Source organism: Haliotis asinina, chromosome 2 (assembly GCF_037392515.1).
Source record: "Haliotis asinina isolate JCU_RB_2024 chromosome 2, JCU_Hal_asi_v2, whole genome shotgun sequence".
Classification (NCBI taxonomy): domain Eukaryota; kingdom Metazoa; phylum Mollusca; class Gastropoda; order Lepetellida; family Haliotidae; genus Haliotis; species Haliotis asinina.
In genome coordinates this window covers 7,680,888-7,700,884 of record NC_090281.1, presented here as the reverse complement: position 1 = coordinate 7,700,884, position 19,997 = coordinate 7,680,888, and the positions used below count along the sequence as shown (strand labels likewise).

At 36.5% G+C, this 19,997-nt stretch overlaps 1 protein-coding gene across 1 annotated transcript in view; it reads left to right on the top strand.

The window, feature by feature from the left end:
* LOC137273190 (protein crumbs-like) overlaps nucleotides 1-19,997 on the top strand; it is a 107,996-nt gene that overhangs the window by 13,574 nt on the left and 74,425 nt on the right. The window contains exon 2 of the mRNA XM_067805687.1: nucleotides 8,417-8,971. Within this exon, the coding sequence (XP_067661788.1) occupies nucleotides 8,417-8,971 (555 nt within the window). The remainder of the gene's footprint in view (nucleotides 1-8,416; nucleotides 8,972-19,997) is intronic.

Below are 19,997 nucleotides of genomic sequence, written 5' to 3'. Positions count from 1 at the left end.
CAGGTCATTTTTGAGGTATTTGCTGCAAGTGTACTGAATGATCACAGGTCACTTTTTTAGGTATTTACTGCAAGTGTAGTGAGTGATCACAGGTAATTTATTGATATATTTACTGTAAGTGTAATGAGTGATCACAGGTCATTTATTGAAGTATTTACTGTAATTATAATGAGTGATCACAGGTCACTTATTGAGGTATTTACTGTAAGTGTAATGAGTGATTACAGGTCATTTATTGAAGTATTTACTGTAATTGTAATGAGTGATCACAGGTCATTTATTGAGGTATTTACTGTAATTGTAATGAGTGATCACAGGTCATTTATTGAGGTATTTACTTTAATTGTAATGAGTGATCACAGGTCATTTATTGAAGTATTTACTGTAGGTGTAATGAGTGATCACAGGTGATTTATTGAGGTATTTACTGTAAGTGTAATGAGTGATCACAGGTCATTTTTGAGGTATTTGCTGCAAGTGTACTGAATGATCACAGGTCACTTTTTTAGGTATTTACTGCAAGTGTAGTGAGTGATCACAGGTAATTTATTGATATATTTACTGTAAGTGTAATGAGTGATCACAGGTCATTTATTGAAGTATTTACTGTAATTATAATGAGTGATCACAGGTCATTTATTGGGGTGTTTACTGTAAGTGTAATGAGTGATCACAGGTCATTTATTGAGGTATTTACTGCAATTGTAATGAGTGATCACAGGTCATTTATTGAGGTATTTACTGTAAGTGTAGTGAGTGATCACAGGTCATTTATTGAAGTATTTACTGTAATTGTAATGAGTGATCACAGGTCATTTATTGAGGTATTTACTGCAAGTGTAATGAGTGATTACAGGTCATTTGTTGAAGTATTTACTGTAATTGTAATGAGTGATCACAGGTCATTTATTGAAGTATTTACTGCAAGTGTAATGAGTGATTACAGGTCATTTATTGAGGTATTTACTGTAAGTTTAATTGGTGGTCACAGGTCATTTATTGAAGTATTTACTGTAAGTGTAATGAGTGATCACAGGTCATTTATTGAGGTATTTACTGCAAGTGTAATGAGTGATTAGAGGTCATTTATTGAAGTATTTACTGTAATTGTAATGAGTGATCACAGGTCATTTATTGAAGTATTTACTGTAAGTGTAATGAGTGATCACAGGTCATTTATTGAGGTATTTACTGCAAGTGTAATGAGTGATTACAGGTCATTTATTGAAGTATTTACTGTAAGTTTAATTGGTGGTCACAGGTCAGCAGCTCGTCTTGATAGTGCAGGACTTTACCTTAGTGTGCCCAGATATCACTGGAGCCAATCTGGTCTTCCAGCCAATAAAAGACTGTCAGCGCATGATCCTCCTCGTTAATGCTTGGTTGATAACCAGAATGAGAGATCTTAAGTACAGAGACATATCTTGAATGGTGTGAAAGGCCACATCATAATTTGACTATATTCGTGTTGTGCCAATGAATACCTGGTGGAAGACTAAGAGAATGCAACAATTTCAGTATATATAATGCCATACAAATATCCCAGTGTTACGTAAACATAAATCCATATATGTGCTCCTCCAGGGCTTGATCATTGATGTCTTGATCCAGGTTTTAGAAAACTAAGATCCCCAGGGATATGTGCTTGTAGGGGAAGGGTTAATGTTCCACCTGGGACACAACAGTCTCTGAAGGATTCCACGCTTCAATAAACATGGAGACAATTGTCTTTATTTTCAAATCTGGTATTATAGTTCTTTACATAAACATTTCAGTACCGTCACCCTTTTCTATAGAACTACAAACTTTGTGTTGAGTTTTTCTTGTACCATATGCATGTTAATCATATACTCAAAGAAAGGAATAGTGTGAAGACTTAGTACAAGTGTTCCTTTCTTTATGTCCAGAATTTCACTCACATTGCAATACAAGCCTTGTAAAGAAACCTGGAAAAGAATAAAGAAACAGTTGTACTTTCAGAGAGACGAAGGTACAGTGTACAATTACACCATATAAATTGTGACAACTGGAATCTTAGAACTCTCTCAGTTTTGCCTGTAATTGTGGTAATGTAGATGTTGTTCTTTAAACTGTAGCCCTCGTGGTGATATCACCTTGTATATTTGATAGTCATGTAACTAATTACTCTAATTTCCTATGTGTATAATATTACCCTTTACAGGATAGGACCACCTAGGTGATAAGGGTCTGTATCAACAATCATTGTTGACATAGCAACACACTTTGTTTCAACAAGTCATTATGATCCTTAATCCTGTTGACAAGTGGTCATCTTCAATCAAGGTTCATAACTTTGGTCAGTGATTGCCCCAAGGTCAATAGCCTCCCTTTCTTGTCCATCTTGGGTGGGGCAGTGTGGAGACTCTTGTGTGGCCTGCCTGGTCTTGTACAGCCTGGCAACTGTTTATCAGGACAATGATAGGGCACAAGGAAGACTGGAGGCACTTGGACAGTGTTTTCTGTTATAGTCTGTTTTAGATATCTTGTATATGGACAATGTATCCTTTGAGGAAAACTTTTTGCACTGCTCCAGCTGTGCATTTAGATGGGTAATACTGATGTAATAGATTTTGTTAGGCAGGAAAGAAGACAAGGTTTTGATTTTGGTACCAGAAATGAATTGATAACAATCTCATCAATCAAGGTTTTTAGAACATTTTACTACTTTTACTATCAATGCAGAACATTCAAAAAGCTTGTAAAGTTTTGCTAAGTTCTTCATCAATGCAGATTCTGTGGGCTAAAAGACAGAAATAAGAGATGGTTCCTAGTTCATGTGGAAACTACTTTTATTGCAAAGAAATATATTATTGATAAATATTTATTATTCAAAAACCCAAATTTAGCTGTATGATTTTTTAAGTTCGTTCTTGCCAGGCCTGAATACAGTGAACTTGGAAATGTTTTTGAGCAAACACGACTTCATTTGCAAAATAAATGACCGTATCTCATCATTATCCGGTTGTCAAACTGAAAATGATCGAATTGAGGGTATAATATCGAAAACTGAACCGAATCGAGGTCTGGATGAATCATTATAGTTGTATCAATCATGACTTTATCTTTTAGGCCATGTGCTTGTCAAGTCAGCTTAGAAAAATGCTTAGTCTTTGAATGTATGTAATTATGAATTCTACTTAAATTTAAAAGGAGCCCCAGTGAGATGGGAGATTCAGAACCTCAGCAACTTGTTATAATGATTTAGGTTACAGTTATAATGAATTAGGCTAGACTAAGACTTGTCTCTGAATGTGTATAGTGTTGCTTGAAACAAAAGGAGTCCGAGCGAGATAAGAGATTGAGAAGCTCAGGAAACCTAGACTTCCTTCATTTAGGGTTTTTGATAAGCTTGCAGAAAGCAGAAGAGAAAAGAATGTGGTACAGGGAGAGTCAGGTCTACTAAAATATGTCCAAGGCTGTAATGAGGTGCTCCAGACCAACATGTGATGTAAACCCAAGCACCCACATAACACAATTAGTGGGAGAGACAGCTGGCATTGTTCACTCTGTGATAAGTTCAGTGTTGTGTTTCTATAGATAACTGCCTTGGGGTTGTGATTGCAGGCCAGTGTAGAGGTGTGGGGGAAACAGACCTGATGGCCAGATTCCATACATGCCAGTATTCATATGATCCACAGGGACAGAACCAGAATATGTGTTTCTGTTATCATTTCAAATGTTCTAGAATTATCTCTTCTTTGAAAAAAATACTAGTTTTGTGCTAAATTTTAAGTATTTGTCTCAATACTTGATTAAGAATGTTTTCTCACTCACTGACTGACCCAGCCAGACAGCTCTTAAGTGGCATAAAGACGAGAAATTAGAACATGTATACAAATGTATTCAAACTTAACAATGTTCTCTCAGTGCAAGAAAATGTATACAAGAATTACATCAGTGAGCACTAGAGACACACTACAATGAGCACTGTCTATTCCTGAACAGACAGAAATTTGGAAATAGGCAATTGTTTGAAGTTATTAAAATACATGGTGCCGTGGATCAGTGTTAAGAATTTCAATGCTGCTAAACATGTTTGTAATAGAACTTCATTAATCTTCAACAGGGAACAGAGGTTATTATGTTGAATGGGAAATGGCTTAACTAGCAAGTGATGAATTTGGTGTAGAATACATTAGGTTCAAAAACATTACATTACAGGTCTCAAACAGCTGTATCCCTCGCGGCACTACTAAATACTATTGAAAATAAATGTTTTTCTACCCATGTGAGCGTGCATGATGTTCATAGAAAAGGACCTGTCATGAAAGGAAATTGTTAATAAAATGATAATACATTTACATATATGAACTGAAAGAAATTCATCTTTATACTGAGTTTATGAATATATGTATATTGACAAAAGGTTGCTTGTCTTGAGTTTCCTTGGAAGAAACATTACGGTTTAGAAATTGACATGAGCTATTGTTGCTGCATTTTGCTATATAACAATTGTGCTATTTATAGTGGTTGTTGAATTGTTCACAGACGATGGTAAGATGTGTACTGTGAAGTGAAATACTTCAAAATGAGACAAAGTTGAATATATTTATACATGTAAGAAAGTAGTATTGTCGTTCATGTTAGATGTGATTTATCACCAAGAGACATTTTTTTATCCACCTTGACATGCTACTTGCTATACAACCAGTGAATTATTAGCCTCATTTTCACCTTTCATGATGGTAGTAATGCTTGGGTTACAACTCCTCTTGTATGTCAATCCTATCATGACTTCATGGGCGTTTTTTGTGTTGTTTTCATGATCACTTTGTGTTCTGAATTGGTGTAATGTAATACAACATCATAGAGTGTCTAGTTGTACTCACCCTACAACTAATTTGAATGTACTTGATGATTGTACCTCAGGATTGGATATGTCTAATGCGAAATATACTTTGATTGAACTAGTTTAAAAATATCACTGATGTTGCTACACGACAACTCATAGTGGCAAATCATCTAGAATTGACCTTACAAGTATACTCTTGAGAAACAGTCAGTGTGTTAATGCATTTGTTACAAAAATGTTGTTTCTCTCCAATTATCTCTTGAAGCCAGTGGTTCCAATGCACATTGATCTCACACTGACGCTGGTATATGTTATATAGTAGCATTAATGTATATGATGGGTCACTGGGAGGCTGGTGTTGCTAGTCAAGACTTCAGACAGCAGTTTTGTAACGCCACCTCACTCGGATGCCATGAGGCAGTTAAACAGGCATACCTTCTGGGTACTTATTGAAAGAAGACTGTTTCTCTTGTCACCAAAATTAGAGGCAAGGTAACAACAAGTGCCATGTTTCAGCATAGCTTGGTTGGCAATATTTTGGCAGCGATGGAACCACTGATCTTCATTTAAGGCAGATGCCCCATCCAGTACACAACAAACGCAATCTAGAAACATTGAGAATCAAGGCAGTCTGTGATGACTGTGAAACACAAAATGATTACTGTGGCCTAAATGATCATGATGATGGAGAAACTTGATAAGGAATTGATTTTATGGCTCTCGTTAGTGCTGTCTTGTCAAACCTTTTTATAATTGATGCATATCTTTTTGGGTGTGTCTCTGTATTAGGAGACTGTGTTTCACCAGGAAATGTTTTCACTTCCTGATGAGATTCATTCATGTGTAAGTGCAGTTTGATTATAGACATTGTGTATACCTAGCGGGGAGGAAAATATTACGTTGTCCCTAAACCTGTGAAGCTGCGGGTCAGAATTGATTTCCAGCAACCCCATGCTTGTTGTAACAGGCAACTAACAGGATCAGGTGGCTCGGTTCCTTGACTTGGTTGTCACTCTATTCCAGCTGCGTAGATTAATGCTTCTATTGTTGAGCTCTGGATTTTCTGGTCCAGACTTGATTATTTACAAATTTTTTGCATATATCTGGAATGTTGCTGAGTGTGGAGTTAAACAAGAAACCAAAAATCCCTAAACCCAAACTATCCTTCCTTGGAAATCATCTTGTACTCTCACCTAACTGAAGTTAAGTGATTGTATGATCTGTTTTTCTGGCAATAAAATGGGAACATGATGAAGCTGAGACCTTACATGCTTGTTCCTAGCATTGTCAGTTCATTTCAGATGGTTGCCATAACAGCCATATTTACGTTTGGTACTTATGTACCTAACAGTTGGGCAGAGCAAGCACTTTCCATTTTCTGAGATATTCTAAATAATGACCGTGCACTTTGTTCATACTCTCTCATTGTAATGTAATTTTGTTTTAATGGTTGTAGCTGTTTAACATCTTGTTTTATTACAAAGTTTGCATATATGGCAGTGGATGGTGAATTGTTCCATTCCTATTTTCATCAGCTCATAACTAAGTGCATAGGTGAACATTTTCAAAGGGTTTTCAAGCTACTTTACCTGTAACAGACCTGCAAAGGTCCCAGGGTAGAACAGGCCTTCAGCAGCCCATGCTTGCCATGAAAGGCGACTATGCTTGTCGTAAGAGGCGACTAACGGGATCATGTGGTCAATCTCGCTGACTTGGTTGACACATGTCATCGGTTCCCAATTGCGCAGATCGATGCTCATGTTGTTGATCACAGGATCGTCTTGCTCAGACTCGATTATTTACAGACCGCTGACATATACCAAGAATGTGGCTAAACTCACTCACTCACTTAACAATAACATTGGCAAGGATAGTATGTTTGTAAATGATGATGGATTTTCTGTGTCAGATTTGGATTTACTGTGAACTTGGAGAAATTGAATGCTCTGGAAATTGTTGTGAAGCAACAGTTGTGAAAGTAAATGGTTGTCCTGTATGTAATTATGAGAAATGGGGCTTTACCATTTGACAGATACGACACACTTGGGTTTATGCCAAAATGTATTTTGAGAGAAGGCACAAATTTCACAAGAAACTAAAGCATTGGTGCTCATTTTCATCTGCACAAAACAGTTTTACATGAAGATGTTTTCAGAATATAATTCTGCTTGGGAGAACATGCACTTTGTAAAAGTTTGGAAATATGGGGACTTCACAATTTCAATTGCAAGGAAACATATATGTTTATTAATTGAAGATTTGTATTGTGTTCCCTCCAAGAATACCAACACACACACAACCTTCTCACTCTGACCAACATCTCTTCATACAGTGGCATTGTTCACATCAACATATTCTTCTATGACGTGACAAATACGTTGTAGTTGGCGACATGTTGTGACATGTCTATGGCCATGATACATTTCATTTTCTTAAGTGTAAGCATACCTGGCAATATAGAGATCCATACTTCCTGTCAGTCCTGAGACAGGTGGGATTCAGGCCATGCTTGAAGAAGGAGATAAAGGCACCGGCAATCTTCTTGTGACTATTATTGTCCGTCTCATATTAGTTGATAACTTAAGCAGATAAAGACATCCCATCAGCCTCTCGGAACCTCTTGGAATAATGAAGAACTCTTTTATTCCCCCATGCCTGGAAGAATCATTAGGATCACACAGATCATGAACCATGATGCTTGTTTTGTGATCAGGTTTACAAGCAGTGTTGTTCTTTTTTGATCTAGAGTGAGGAATATTAGTTAAATAGATAGAAAATGAATTGGTCAGTATTTTTTCACTGTAATTGAACTCAGCTAAATGTCAACTCCATTTAAGTTGCCACATGTTCGGCTTGTACACATATATTGCTTTTACGTGTGTGATAGACTAACAACTAGTCTCTGAAATGAACATGTTACAGAAAATAAGCTCATAGTAAAAATAAATAATATAATGAAATAGAGCCATGAGACTTTCTTCATTTCCTGCAGCTAAGGAAATCTAGACTTTCCACATTTTCTAGACTTTCGTGGGCTTTCTTGGATATATTTGCTTCAGGGTCTGTATGACAGACTAAGTGTGTGAGTGACTGAGTATGTCTTTTACACAACTTCTAGCAATATTCCAGCAATATCCTGTGTGGAGACACCATAAATGAACTTCACACATTGTACCCATGTACCCATTCCATTCTTCCACACATTTGTTTTTTGAAAATACAGTTCTTGCAAGTAGACATTGTTTACTAAGTCATGCTTCAAAATATTACTTGTAAGGATAAAATGGATATTCATGTTTGCTTCCTTGATGTCACATGGGCACCAATCAGCCTGTGACTGACAAATTTGCTAGAGTTTCATTGTAACATATTCACATATAGGATTACAAGTTCTCAGTGAAGAGCAGATTTCATCATTTTAACATCGAGCCCCATCCATGATTCCAATCTTCACCTTTAGAGTATTTTTGGGCCCCTAGTCACCAGCACACAAAGCCAGCAATCTAACCCACTCAGCCAGACCCCCACAAAAATGGACCACTTTCTTTATGGCATTATATACATAGTATGATTGTTTATCACCGTGTGTTTCCATATTTCCAGGTGTGCTGTGCCTTGTTCTATTCAGACTGGCCAACTCACAGACAGAGTATGGATATTTCAACGGCAGCTCTAGTGTAACACTCCCTAACTCCGCATGGGACTTAAGACAGTGGACACAGCTCTCCTTCCGAACATGCAGTGCATCAGGGGAAATAATTCATCAAAGAAACATTCGTGGTGACATGTTACAGGTGCTGCTACGTAACGGATCACTAGAATTTCGCTGGAAAGTGAACAATACTTCTGGCTACGCTCAAGTTGGTAGTCATCTTAATAGTAACAAGTGGTATATCTTCAATCTGCGCTACCATTTAGGAGCTATTGTGTTTAATGTGTCAAACGAGGAGACATCTTTTAGCCAAATTGTGGCCAATTCTACACATTTCTCTTATTTATTGGATGTGCGGTTAAATGGCACAAATATTAGAGTTGGCAATGGGTTCAGTGGATGTTTGTTCAGTGGAATTGGAATCAGTTTTCTGGGAGGTGGTATATCGTCTTCCAATGTGAGATGGAACTATTGCCCACTGACCAATCAGACAGGCTGTACCCCAGGTAAGTCAGGAAACGTTTTTCTCCTTACTTTGTGTCAATATATTTGTTTTGGTGATCTTGTGCAAAGTTAGATTGAAAGCACTGACATGACACACTCAATTATGTTATAGCTCTGTACTGTTGGGATCATCTGTCTGCTACAGCTTCTGCTCCTAGAGCTGAAGGCCATTTTTCAGTGTGAGGTCAGAACAAACAAGGTCACAAGAAATCATGCCATCATAAGATGGTACTTGTTACTCAGTCAGCAGTTATAAGGAATGAGACTTCTTCACTGCAACAGAATCAAAAGTTAATGAAACTGTTATTTTGCTGCAAGGGATTGCATCATTTGAAGTGCCAGTAAAATATCTATGAATCATTGTTCTGATTGATTCAGAGACATTTGACAAATTGGCCAACTGTAGACTGTGGTTATAAAAGATATAAACAGAAAAACATTTTTGCCTGACAGCACAACATGGAATCCATTTAATACTCACAGGATATCAGTTGAAACATCATGTATCGTCTTTATTAAAATTTTGGATATTTCAGAATGTTTACACATGATATCATCTTCTGTAAATGTCAATGAACATTCCCAATGCACGCATCTACTTCTGACAACATGTAAAGAGTGACAACTCAGGTTGTCGGTCACTTTCACGTGTGTGTCCACAATACTGTGTTTCATTTAACAATCACAGCAAGAAATGGTATACATCCCATGTCTCATATATACTGAACAGCAACAGAAATACAAATCTGGCCTTTTGTCAAGTTTTCAAACAGAGGACATAAACATGAATGCTTACTTTTATTATATTTTTTTTGTGTGAAAATTGCATTTCATTTGCTGTTCAGTATATGAAGTTTAAGAGAGACTGAAGGAAATTAGCTGGGTAAAAGAAGCACTCATAAAATACCAATTGTCCACAGCTTATGTAGGTTGTGCTTGACAAGGGCTCTTAAAGCCATTCTTCATCGCTTATGTTTTCAAGCAATTCCTTATACAATGTACAATGCATAGAAGTTATTCATGTATGTCATTAAGAACTTACTTTTTGTTGTATATCAGAAAAACAGTTAAAATGTAAATATATACTTTCGTTGCATAAGAAACAGATTTGCATTTCAAAGGGCCACAACTCTTAAACTACTTTGTGTTTTGAAGTTCAGGTAGTTGGTAGGGCGAAAATTCTGGCTGATACAGATCAAAAGAGAGACAGACAGGTGAAAGACAGACACAGAAATTGACAGGCAGAAAAACAGAATGATAGTTCAAAAGACTGGCTAACTGATTGACAGACCGGCAGACTGATAGATCCACAGACAGATCAAGAAAGAGACACACAACTGAATATGAGGACAGGGATGTCAAGAGACAGACAGATTGGCAGACACTCAGACAGGTTCAGATGCAGACAACAGAAGAAGACATCTACAGCCAGACAGAAAGATGGATCACTTTGTCTTAACTGAGATTTAACAAATTACAGACATTATTGAGTCCCTCAGATAAGGGGCTACAGATACATTCAGTTACAAACACAGGATCACTGATAACCTCTGAGTTCTTGTCACGAGGCAGTATGCATACTGGAAGCCATCCAACATTCAGCCTTGACAGATACCCTGTCCATATCTGAAACAATATTAATCACACTATTCTAAGCTCTGTACATCATCAGTGTCTTGTTCAGGACAATGTGTCATTTTAATTTACTGTTATGAATCGCGATATGGATTTCATTGATAATCACAACCATTCAGTTAATTAGTCTTTTATGAATTAGGCCACTGCTTCTGAAACACTGTGATGTGAGCTTTGATGTAGCAGTGCTCTGATCGTGGATCAAACAACAAGAGCATACATTATCAACGATATCAAGAAAGGCTGATATTTTTACCATTGTTAGTCAGAGTAACATTTTTTTGTTTTACCAGGAAGTTAAGCATGTTAAGATTGTGAAATATGTGAGTCAAGGTGTTTGTGTGGTTTTTATCACAACATTTGTGCTTATGGGGTTCACCAAAGTGCCTAATGTCTGTGATGTCATCAGTTGTACTCACACGATGACCTAACAGAAGTATCTCTCCCTCACTCACCCACTAAACTAAAGCAACTGGCAAGTGAAGATGTGTCAGTGCTCCAGGGGTAATAGGTAATATGCTTCAGTATCAGTAGAAGTGCAGTGTTTGCCTTTAGGTTGGTATGCTGTAATTCAATCCAAATTTCAGTATTTTTTATTTTCGTAGCATTGTTGTATTATCCTTTCTAAACCTTCTATATAATGTCTAGAAATCAAATCATTTTATCAAAATCTTTGCATTTCCTTGCTAGATCACCACAGTTTTCCCACTAAACTGAAGCCCTGATACTGTAGTATGTACCGTGGTAAGTGCATGCCATTTCATCCCTAAGAAATAGGAATATCAGCTTTTATTTTACCTCAAACATAAATATTGCTGTCTGATTGGCTGAGCGCTCTCCTATTATTTTCAATGTACCCTGCTGCCAGGGCAACTCATTTGGTACTTTGTGGTAGTAATTCTCTATCCGGAATAACGTACTTATGTATGATGTATTGAAATTACTGATGTTTTGCGAATGCAAATTGAGGGAAGAGAGAACTCTAAATCTGTTTTTCTTGTAAGCAAAATCTAGCAATGGCAACAAAAAGACCATTTAAAATATGTGGTGTAATTGGTGTCTCAATACTGGAAAAACGAAACATGTTTTTGTAAGCACTATCCGATTAGAAGAATTTTTATTGAATTTTGGTTTATTCAATTTCTAGGATTCACTGGAATTCAACAAAGACAGATTTAGTTTAAAACTAACAGTGTCAGCCGGAGGTTTTAAATGCTAAAATTTTCCCCAACTTTAGGCAAAGAAAGTCTCAGGGCTCCCTTTTTTTTCCCATATTAGTTTCTTTCACTTTCCTTAGAGTATATGTGATTTTTAAACTTGATTCCGACATGGGATAGCAATGAAGGCAGTGATTTGTGTACAGTGTGGCAACTTGATATTCTTGGGGATTTTCATCATCATTTGTGACAGCGAGAGTGAATTTTTGCCAATGCACCAAGGGGTGTACCAAACAGAATTGCAGATGTCAATGGCAGATTTTGGATTTTGAAAGAACGATTCATTGTTTGGATTCATGTGGGACTTGTACAATTTGAAGGATGAAGTTAAACCGGACACGAATGTAAGATTTTAACCTTTCTAATTGTTTTGATATGTTTCAGCTTGATCTCCTAGAGTGCTTAAGTACCTTTTCATGATTACCGATTAGTATTTATTTTTTGCTAGTTTAGAACAGAATGGTATTATCATTCAGTGTTAGATCAGATGTAAATCATGTTGAAAGCTGTTTTTTATTTCTGAAATAATAGCTATATTCGTGTTTATTCCTTTGATAATTGCGTTCAGAAGCTGTGTGACAGACTAGCAAAAGGGAGGTAACTAATATGTAACTAACATTTGGCCACTTTTTGGTTTGTTTTACAAAATGTTAAACGTCGCAGTGCACACGTTGAAGAGTTTTACACCCCAAATGGTGCTTCTCTTTGTTGCTATTGATAATGACTCATTAATTATATGCCTCAGGTAATTTTCTTCAACTTTAGTAAAAGGGGGACGGGGGACGTTAAACTCTATTTTTCAGGGATGTCAAACACTATTTGATAAGGGTAATTAACCAGTCAGATTGCAGGAAACACTAACTATTGGTTTACAATATTGCAGAAGGCACAGTGTGTAAGTGTATTCATAAGGGTTCATCAGCAACGTTTCAGAATTATCATGAGTGGTCACATGACAACATGATATTAGTAATCAATATAATTATCAGATAATTATCAGATTTTCACATAAAAAATACAGCGAATAACGCAGGTAGTCGCGATTCCGTCTTGTGTCTAAAATGGCGACATTTATGATGAAGCGTATTTGAAAGGTTATTTTAAGAAGTTTAGCTTTGTCTGAGATAATACTGGATGGTATCAAGAAACAGGAAAATTTCCATAAAATTCAAAAGTATTAAGTATATTTGTGTGAGTGAAATATTAAGAATTATATTGGACTTCAAAATGAGGGTTGATGACAAAGGTCATATATGTCCTTGTGGCACCCAAAGGGTTATGGTAAGATAATAATGTTGTTCACTAGTCCCTCGTTGCCCCATGGATTGATGTACGCTTAATGTTTGTTTATGTTCCCTGGGGGCAAAGAGGGACCAGTGAACAACTTATAATGTGCTGCCCAAAATGATGCAAATATGATCAAATTTTGAATTAACAGCATATCATGAAAGGGAGTATGAAGGTCTGTAGACCATGATTTTAGATTTTTACAGTTCTTTCTCTCAAGTTTCACAATCATGTTATGTAAACATTGTAAACGTGTTGTGGGAATTCCCCCTTGCAGTGAATTATGGACTTGAGTTAACAGCAGAATCCACATTGCTGAGCAGTTCGGTGGTATCAGTTAATGGCTTGACTCAACTTTGACTGGCTAAAAGGTATAACCACTTGACCTGGTATCATGAGTCTTATTTCACACTGAAATCCGAAATGGGTTGTCACAAAATACTATCTCAAGCATTTTTGTAAATGCAAATGCATCTACATTAAGATATTTGATGTAGGATACAGTCAGTGGTATTAGCAGCGAATTTGAAGATAGTCTTGTACGAATACCTTTTGGAATATGTGTCTGTTTTGGATAGTAAAGAGGAGATTCAGTTACTCACTGTCACATAAAGATACACAATACTGTAGTATCATCTTGGAATTTTGGGAAAACAGTTAGACATATCAGTAACCATGTTGTCATGGCAGACCTCGGACAGCTTTGAATTTTGAGGCATGGTCACGATGATAGTTGTATTCCAACAAAGACAGAATGCTACCCCTGTATGCCTTTAGTTACGTTCAGAAGTATGGACTCCAGATGGTAAAAAATGTCTGGAGCACTGTGTTTTGACTGGAAAGAGAATGCCACAATTATGTTATTAAACTCTTTTTCCATGCAAAACATATGATGTTAAATTTAATATCATGGACTCGCAATGAATGTGATTGTCTTTATAATATTTTTTAGAAATCTTCAAATGTCTCAAATGATGAATATTTGATTGTTATTTGGTGGAGAGTAACAGTTGTGTGAACTGCACCCATAGGTAGAGTTTTGATCATTTGAATGTAGTCTAGTCAAGTTTTCACATGTCATGCTGAAGACCTAGGTTTCATTGGGGGTACAATGTGTGAAATGCGTTTCTGGTGTGCCTTGGCCGAACATTGCTAAAAAGGGTCTTAAACCGTACTGGTTCACACACTTACTCACTCACTGATGTTGAGAAGTATTCCTGATGTGTCCATTAAGTCAGTGTACCAGTTTGTGCAATACTGGCTAATGTCCACTCAAAGACCTGAAGTGCATGATCTCTGCCCACAACAATTTACAACTAATGCTTGTAAGAATGTTGACAGCAAGGTCAAAACGCAGAACATTCTATAGCTTTAATTATGCTATTGAGAGAAACAGTGCTAATTTCTCCACGTCAACTGGCACTGGTGTCATGTGACAGGACAAGGCCAAAGCTAGTGTGTTTTGGAGGGAAATGCATACTAAGCAACAAATTCCTGTAATCATGGTGGCTGAGAATGTTGTAAATCTCTTCTTTTGTAATGAATTCATTCGTTCATCACATATTCTTAGAATGTAATGGGGTTTTTAATATGAGAACAAACCTATAGCTGAAATTAAAAATTTGATATATAATTATTAAGTTGAGGTCTGCTAACACTGTAGTGATTTATGACTGTACAAGAGGAATATTTTAGTTCTTAGTTTGTCGATATGGCACTGAATATAATCACGAACTCAAGAAAATGAAAGAAGATAAGAAAAAACACATGTCATATGCATATTTTGGACTAACAGGTGTTTTGTTCACATGGTGTGAAATCAATTTTCAATCTGTATTGGGCATTTCTTAGCCAAGGGAAGGTGTAAATGAATGTAATATGGTACACATGTAGCTCAACATATTTTGAATATTATAGTTGTGTGTAACCTTCACTCGTGGATTTTCTCAAAATGCATATTTTGCCCTGAAATCAATTACCCTCTGTAGTTGTTAGATAGGAAGGTTCCTTGTGCACGCTTCTGTTTATGATAGCATCACGTGATTATATTTAACATGCTAGAGTTGGTTTTGTCATCAGTATACAGAAACAAAGTTATATGACCACCTATTAGGTGAGTAATTTCTTTGTTTTGTTTATCTTAATGATACTATTAGACAATACGTTGCACATGAGTTCCCACATGTTCCAGTTTGTTCCAACTATTAGAATCTCATAAGTCTGACACTGGACATAGATTGAACTTTCAATTTCAAAAATTAATTTATTAGATCTCAGTAACAACCATCCAAGTCTCCAACCATCCAAGTCTCCCACCATCCAAGTCTCCCACCATCCAAGTCTCCCACCATCCAAGACTCCCACCATCCAAGACTCCCACCATCCAAGTCTCCCACCATCCATGCTGTCCATGCTGTGCCAGTCATTCTCATGGAGCACCTGCTCTACCTGTTTATGCAGATTGTTGTATACAGTAAACAGCCCTGGTGGTGAGAACTGCCTTGATAAACAAGTGTGCATGCTCATGCATTAAACATCTGACTTAAGCAATACCTCAGAAGCAGGGTTTAATTGATGTACTTACCAGTAACGCTTTCAACAAGGATTTATCTAGATCATAAACTGAATATTATGTTGTTGTTTATCCGCAAAAATGGAATAGGAAACCAATACATATTCATAGAAAAGAATAAGTGAGCACATGAACATGATGAAAGAACAAGTGTGGTTTTTCAGGTTTCTTCACAAGGTATGTATCGCACTGTGGGTGAAATTCTGGAAATAAATAAAGGAGCACTTGTATTTTTATGTGTCCTCTTATTTGTTTCCATGAGTATATTAGAACTAGAATTGCTGTTTGCATACAACAGTGTTCTGTGTATTAAGCCAAGATCTTCAGTGTATTCCTGTGATGAATGCAATATAAGTCTCTGTTGCAGCGTTTTTAACTTTAATTTTAAATTTTCATTTTAGGCTTTTATTTGACATTTGTCTCAGACTTGGGACCAATCATAAATGTCTTAACACTAGCCTGGTTTTATAATGATCCATAGCATGTTTAACATTAATTTTAAATTTTAATTTTCGAATTTGCTCTGACATTTTTCTCCAACTTGGGAGCAATCATCATTCCCTTAGCAGTGGTCTAGATAAATCACTAACAGAGGTTAGCAAGAAACACATTCTGTCAAGGTGCTGGGGTTGCTATTAATGAAACAAGCCATTTCTATCCTCCCAAAGTTAACTGTAAATTGACTTTGAGTTTACTTCTAGTTAAGTTATGAAATTCAAGGAATGGGAAAGGTTATAATGTTAACAGATATCGGCATGGTCTCAAGTCTAGGCCAGATAAAACAATGATAAATCGATGATTAGTTTTTCAACAGGTAGTCCTCTCAAATGTTGAAGTGACTCTCATCCTTTGACAAGTTGACAAGTTGATGAGGAAAGTGTTCATAAATAGCTGTACTGAGCCACAAATACTCCCAATATGGTACACTGTTTATGGTGTAGATTACACAATGCTCTTAAATGTCTGTGTCACCAGAAACTGTCTTCACTCATTGTAGAAGATTGGGTAGTAGATTGTTGAATTTGCTTTTAGAAAAACAAAGTACATCCAGCTTCACATTTTGGAAGAAGAATAGAAGAAATGCTAATAATTGATTTATTGCCACCAGAACAGTGTTCACCAAACTGACTAGAAGGTTGAAATAGCATTGCTCTAAGAGTGTACTGACTACAAAACCCAGGGATGTATAGTAATTCTGTCCTTAAAGAGGCAAGTCTAAACAAGGGGACAATATATGGATGCCAGTCTGTTCTCCTTTTATATTTTCATTTTACTATCAATTATTACCTTAGAGACTAGTGCAAATCTGGGGTTAAAATGACATGTTTTCAGTCAATTACTACCTCTCATCTGACCTTTTTGTAATTTAGACAGTTCATCCATAAAACTAAGAAAGAAATGAGGTTGCACCAATGTCTGAATGTGCCGGCTGTAGACTTGTAGATATGAAACCAGAAAGTGCATCAATATAAACTGATTGAGACACAGACAAACATTATCAGATGTCATGAAATATTGAGGTAAAACTGATAAAAAGTAGATGGAATTTAGCATTGATATAACTTATCTGCCCTTGCATCTTGAAATTCTAGACTTATTATTTTTTTTAATCTCTATAGAAAAATAAAGGTATCTGCATGAATTGATAAACTAGTAAGATTGTGATTCTGTGTAAGTCCCTGAAAAATGCTTGGTAACATGCTTGCATGTTTAGAGGTACTGTGTGAAGACATTAGCAGTTAAAATATTGCCAGCAAGTGCTAACCATGCACCTATGTTCCTGATCAAACTACTGGACAACTTGTAAAACTTCATGTACAATAGCCCTGTATCTGTAATGGCCAAACGCCATGTCTGCTGCTCATTGAGACAAATAATGACTGCATGAGATGTGTTATGTACAATGCAGTTCCACTGGTTTTGACACACCTACAGATCAAAGCACACCATTTGTAAGAATTGTCTTGTATCTGTACTCAGTTAAGTTATGGTCTGATCTTTCCCTCTGATTTTATGCTTTGCTGATCAGTATCTCACAACGCTCAGGAACTCATGTAAAGTGATTGCTGAGCAAACTTTGAATTCATGATGTGACTGTACTATTGTGTGTTATACAGTGTATCAAATGTTTGAATTCATGATGTGACTGTACTGTTGTGTGTTATACAGTGTATCAAATGCTTGAATTCATGATGTGACTGTACTGTTGTGTTATACAGTGTATCAAATGTTTGAATTCATGATGTGACTGTACTGTTGTGTGTTATACAGTGTATCAAATGTTTGAATTCATGATGTGACTGTACTGTTGTGTGTTATACAGTGTATCAAATGTTTGAATTCATGATGTGACTGTACTGTTGTGTGTTATACAATGTATCAAATGTTTGAATTCATGCTGTGACTGTACTGTTGTGTGTTATACAGTGTATCAAATGTTTGAATTCACTCTGTGACTGTACTGTTGTGTGTTATACAGTGTATCAAATGTTTGAATTCACGATGTGACTGTACTGTTGTGTGTTATACAGTGTATCAAATGTTTGAATTCATGCTATGACTGTACTGTTGTGTGTTATACAGTGTATCAAATGTTTGAATTCATGATGTGACTGTACTGTTGTGTGTTATACAGTGTATCAAATGTTTGAATTCATGATGTGACTGTACTGTTGTGTGTTATACAATGTATCAAATGTTTGAATTCATGCTGTGACTGTACTGTTGTGTGTTATACAGTGTATCAAATGTTTGAATTCACTCTGTGACTGTACTGTTGTGTGTTATACAGTGTATCAAATGTTTGAATTCACGATGTGACTGTACTGTTGTGTGTTATACAGTGTATCAAATGTTTGAATTCATGATGTGACTGTACTGTTGTGTGTTATACAATGTATCAAATGTTTGAATTCATGATGTGACTGTACTGTTGTGTGTTATACAGTGTATCAAATGTTTGAATTCATGATGTGACTGTACTATTGTGTGTTATACAATGTATCAAATGTTCACCATCTTTGTATTTAGATTTAGCATGACAACAACGGTTAACACTTGAGTATAATGTATGACAAGAAGAATAACTTCAGCTTCCTGACTGAAGTTTTGAAAGTGTGTCATATGACATTTCACCAAACATGTTTGATAAGGATTACAGCTAGACTTGCACAAGTCTATTGACAATAGTTAGGAGCTGAAGTCCTAATTTCTAGATGACAGAAACTATCTGAAGAAGTCATGCCAATAGATGTTTGGTGTGTTAGACTTGCCTATTAAAGGGATACTGTAATGACTCCCATGCATAGACTTCAGTGGCACCTTGAAGCAAGGCTATATTACACCTTTGGAGACTCCAGGAAACCTTTCTTCATGTGAATAAATGATTTAACTTGCTTTAATTTGCTGGAGACAAATGCCACGGGGAGATAAGGTTCCATTAAGCTTTTCATGACCACCCTTGCGGCATTACTATTGGATAGACATGCTGAAAACATGCCAGTGCTATAGTCCGAACCATCCAGTAGACTTAACTTTTAGCAGAGATTTGTTTTGATTATTAAAAGTGTTTTTGTTGCTTTTCACAAATGATTCACTGTGTTGACAATATTGATTAGTAAAGTGTTCATAAATGCCTGTACTGCACCACAAATGCTCCCAGTATGGTATACTGTTTATGGTGTAGATTACATAATGCTCTGAAATGTCTGTGTCGCCAGAAACTGTCTTCACTCATTGTACTTATGTGGAGAATAAAACACAGTTCCCATTGAGTCTTGACTTAACTGTTGGGCTACCCCATCACCCTTTTAATATATGGCAGATTAATGATGCCCATTCTCCACTTAGTATCTGGTATCAGTTTCATGCTATACTTAAGAAAATATTTATGGGAACATGGCTATATGTGGTTCGTGGATAAGCAGTGAAATGCTTGACACAAGGAACAACTCAGCATGAAATGTCAGTATCTGGTGTAGTCACAAATTTGCAGACAGTCTGGTTTTGGTGGTTGTGGGTGGGACGATGATAACACTTTGCCTTAAACAGAATTAAGTTGTCCTTTTGTGTATGCTGACGTGGTGTGTTGATCAGGTGAAGGAATAATCTCCTCTGACAGTTCTTGAATTGTGCTGACATTTCAATACATCTAAACCACTTGTATATATATCTCTGCAACGTCTTCATCGACATACCATAGCTCCCTGGAGGCCTTCAGCACACTGTACAACCCTTGGCATATAGAAATAATTCAGGTACAACTCCATAACATACAAACTCATGAAGACATTCTCATGTATAATAAAAGTGTGGTTA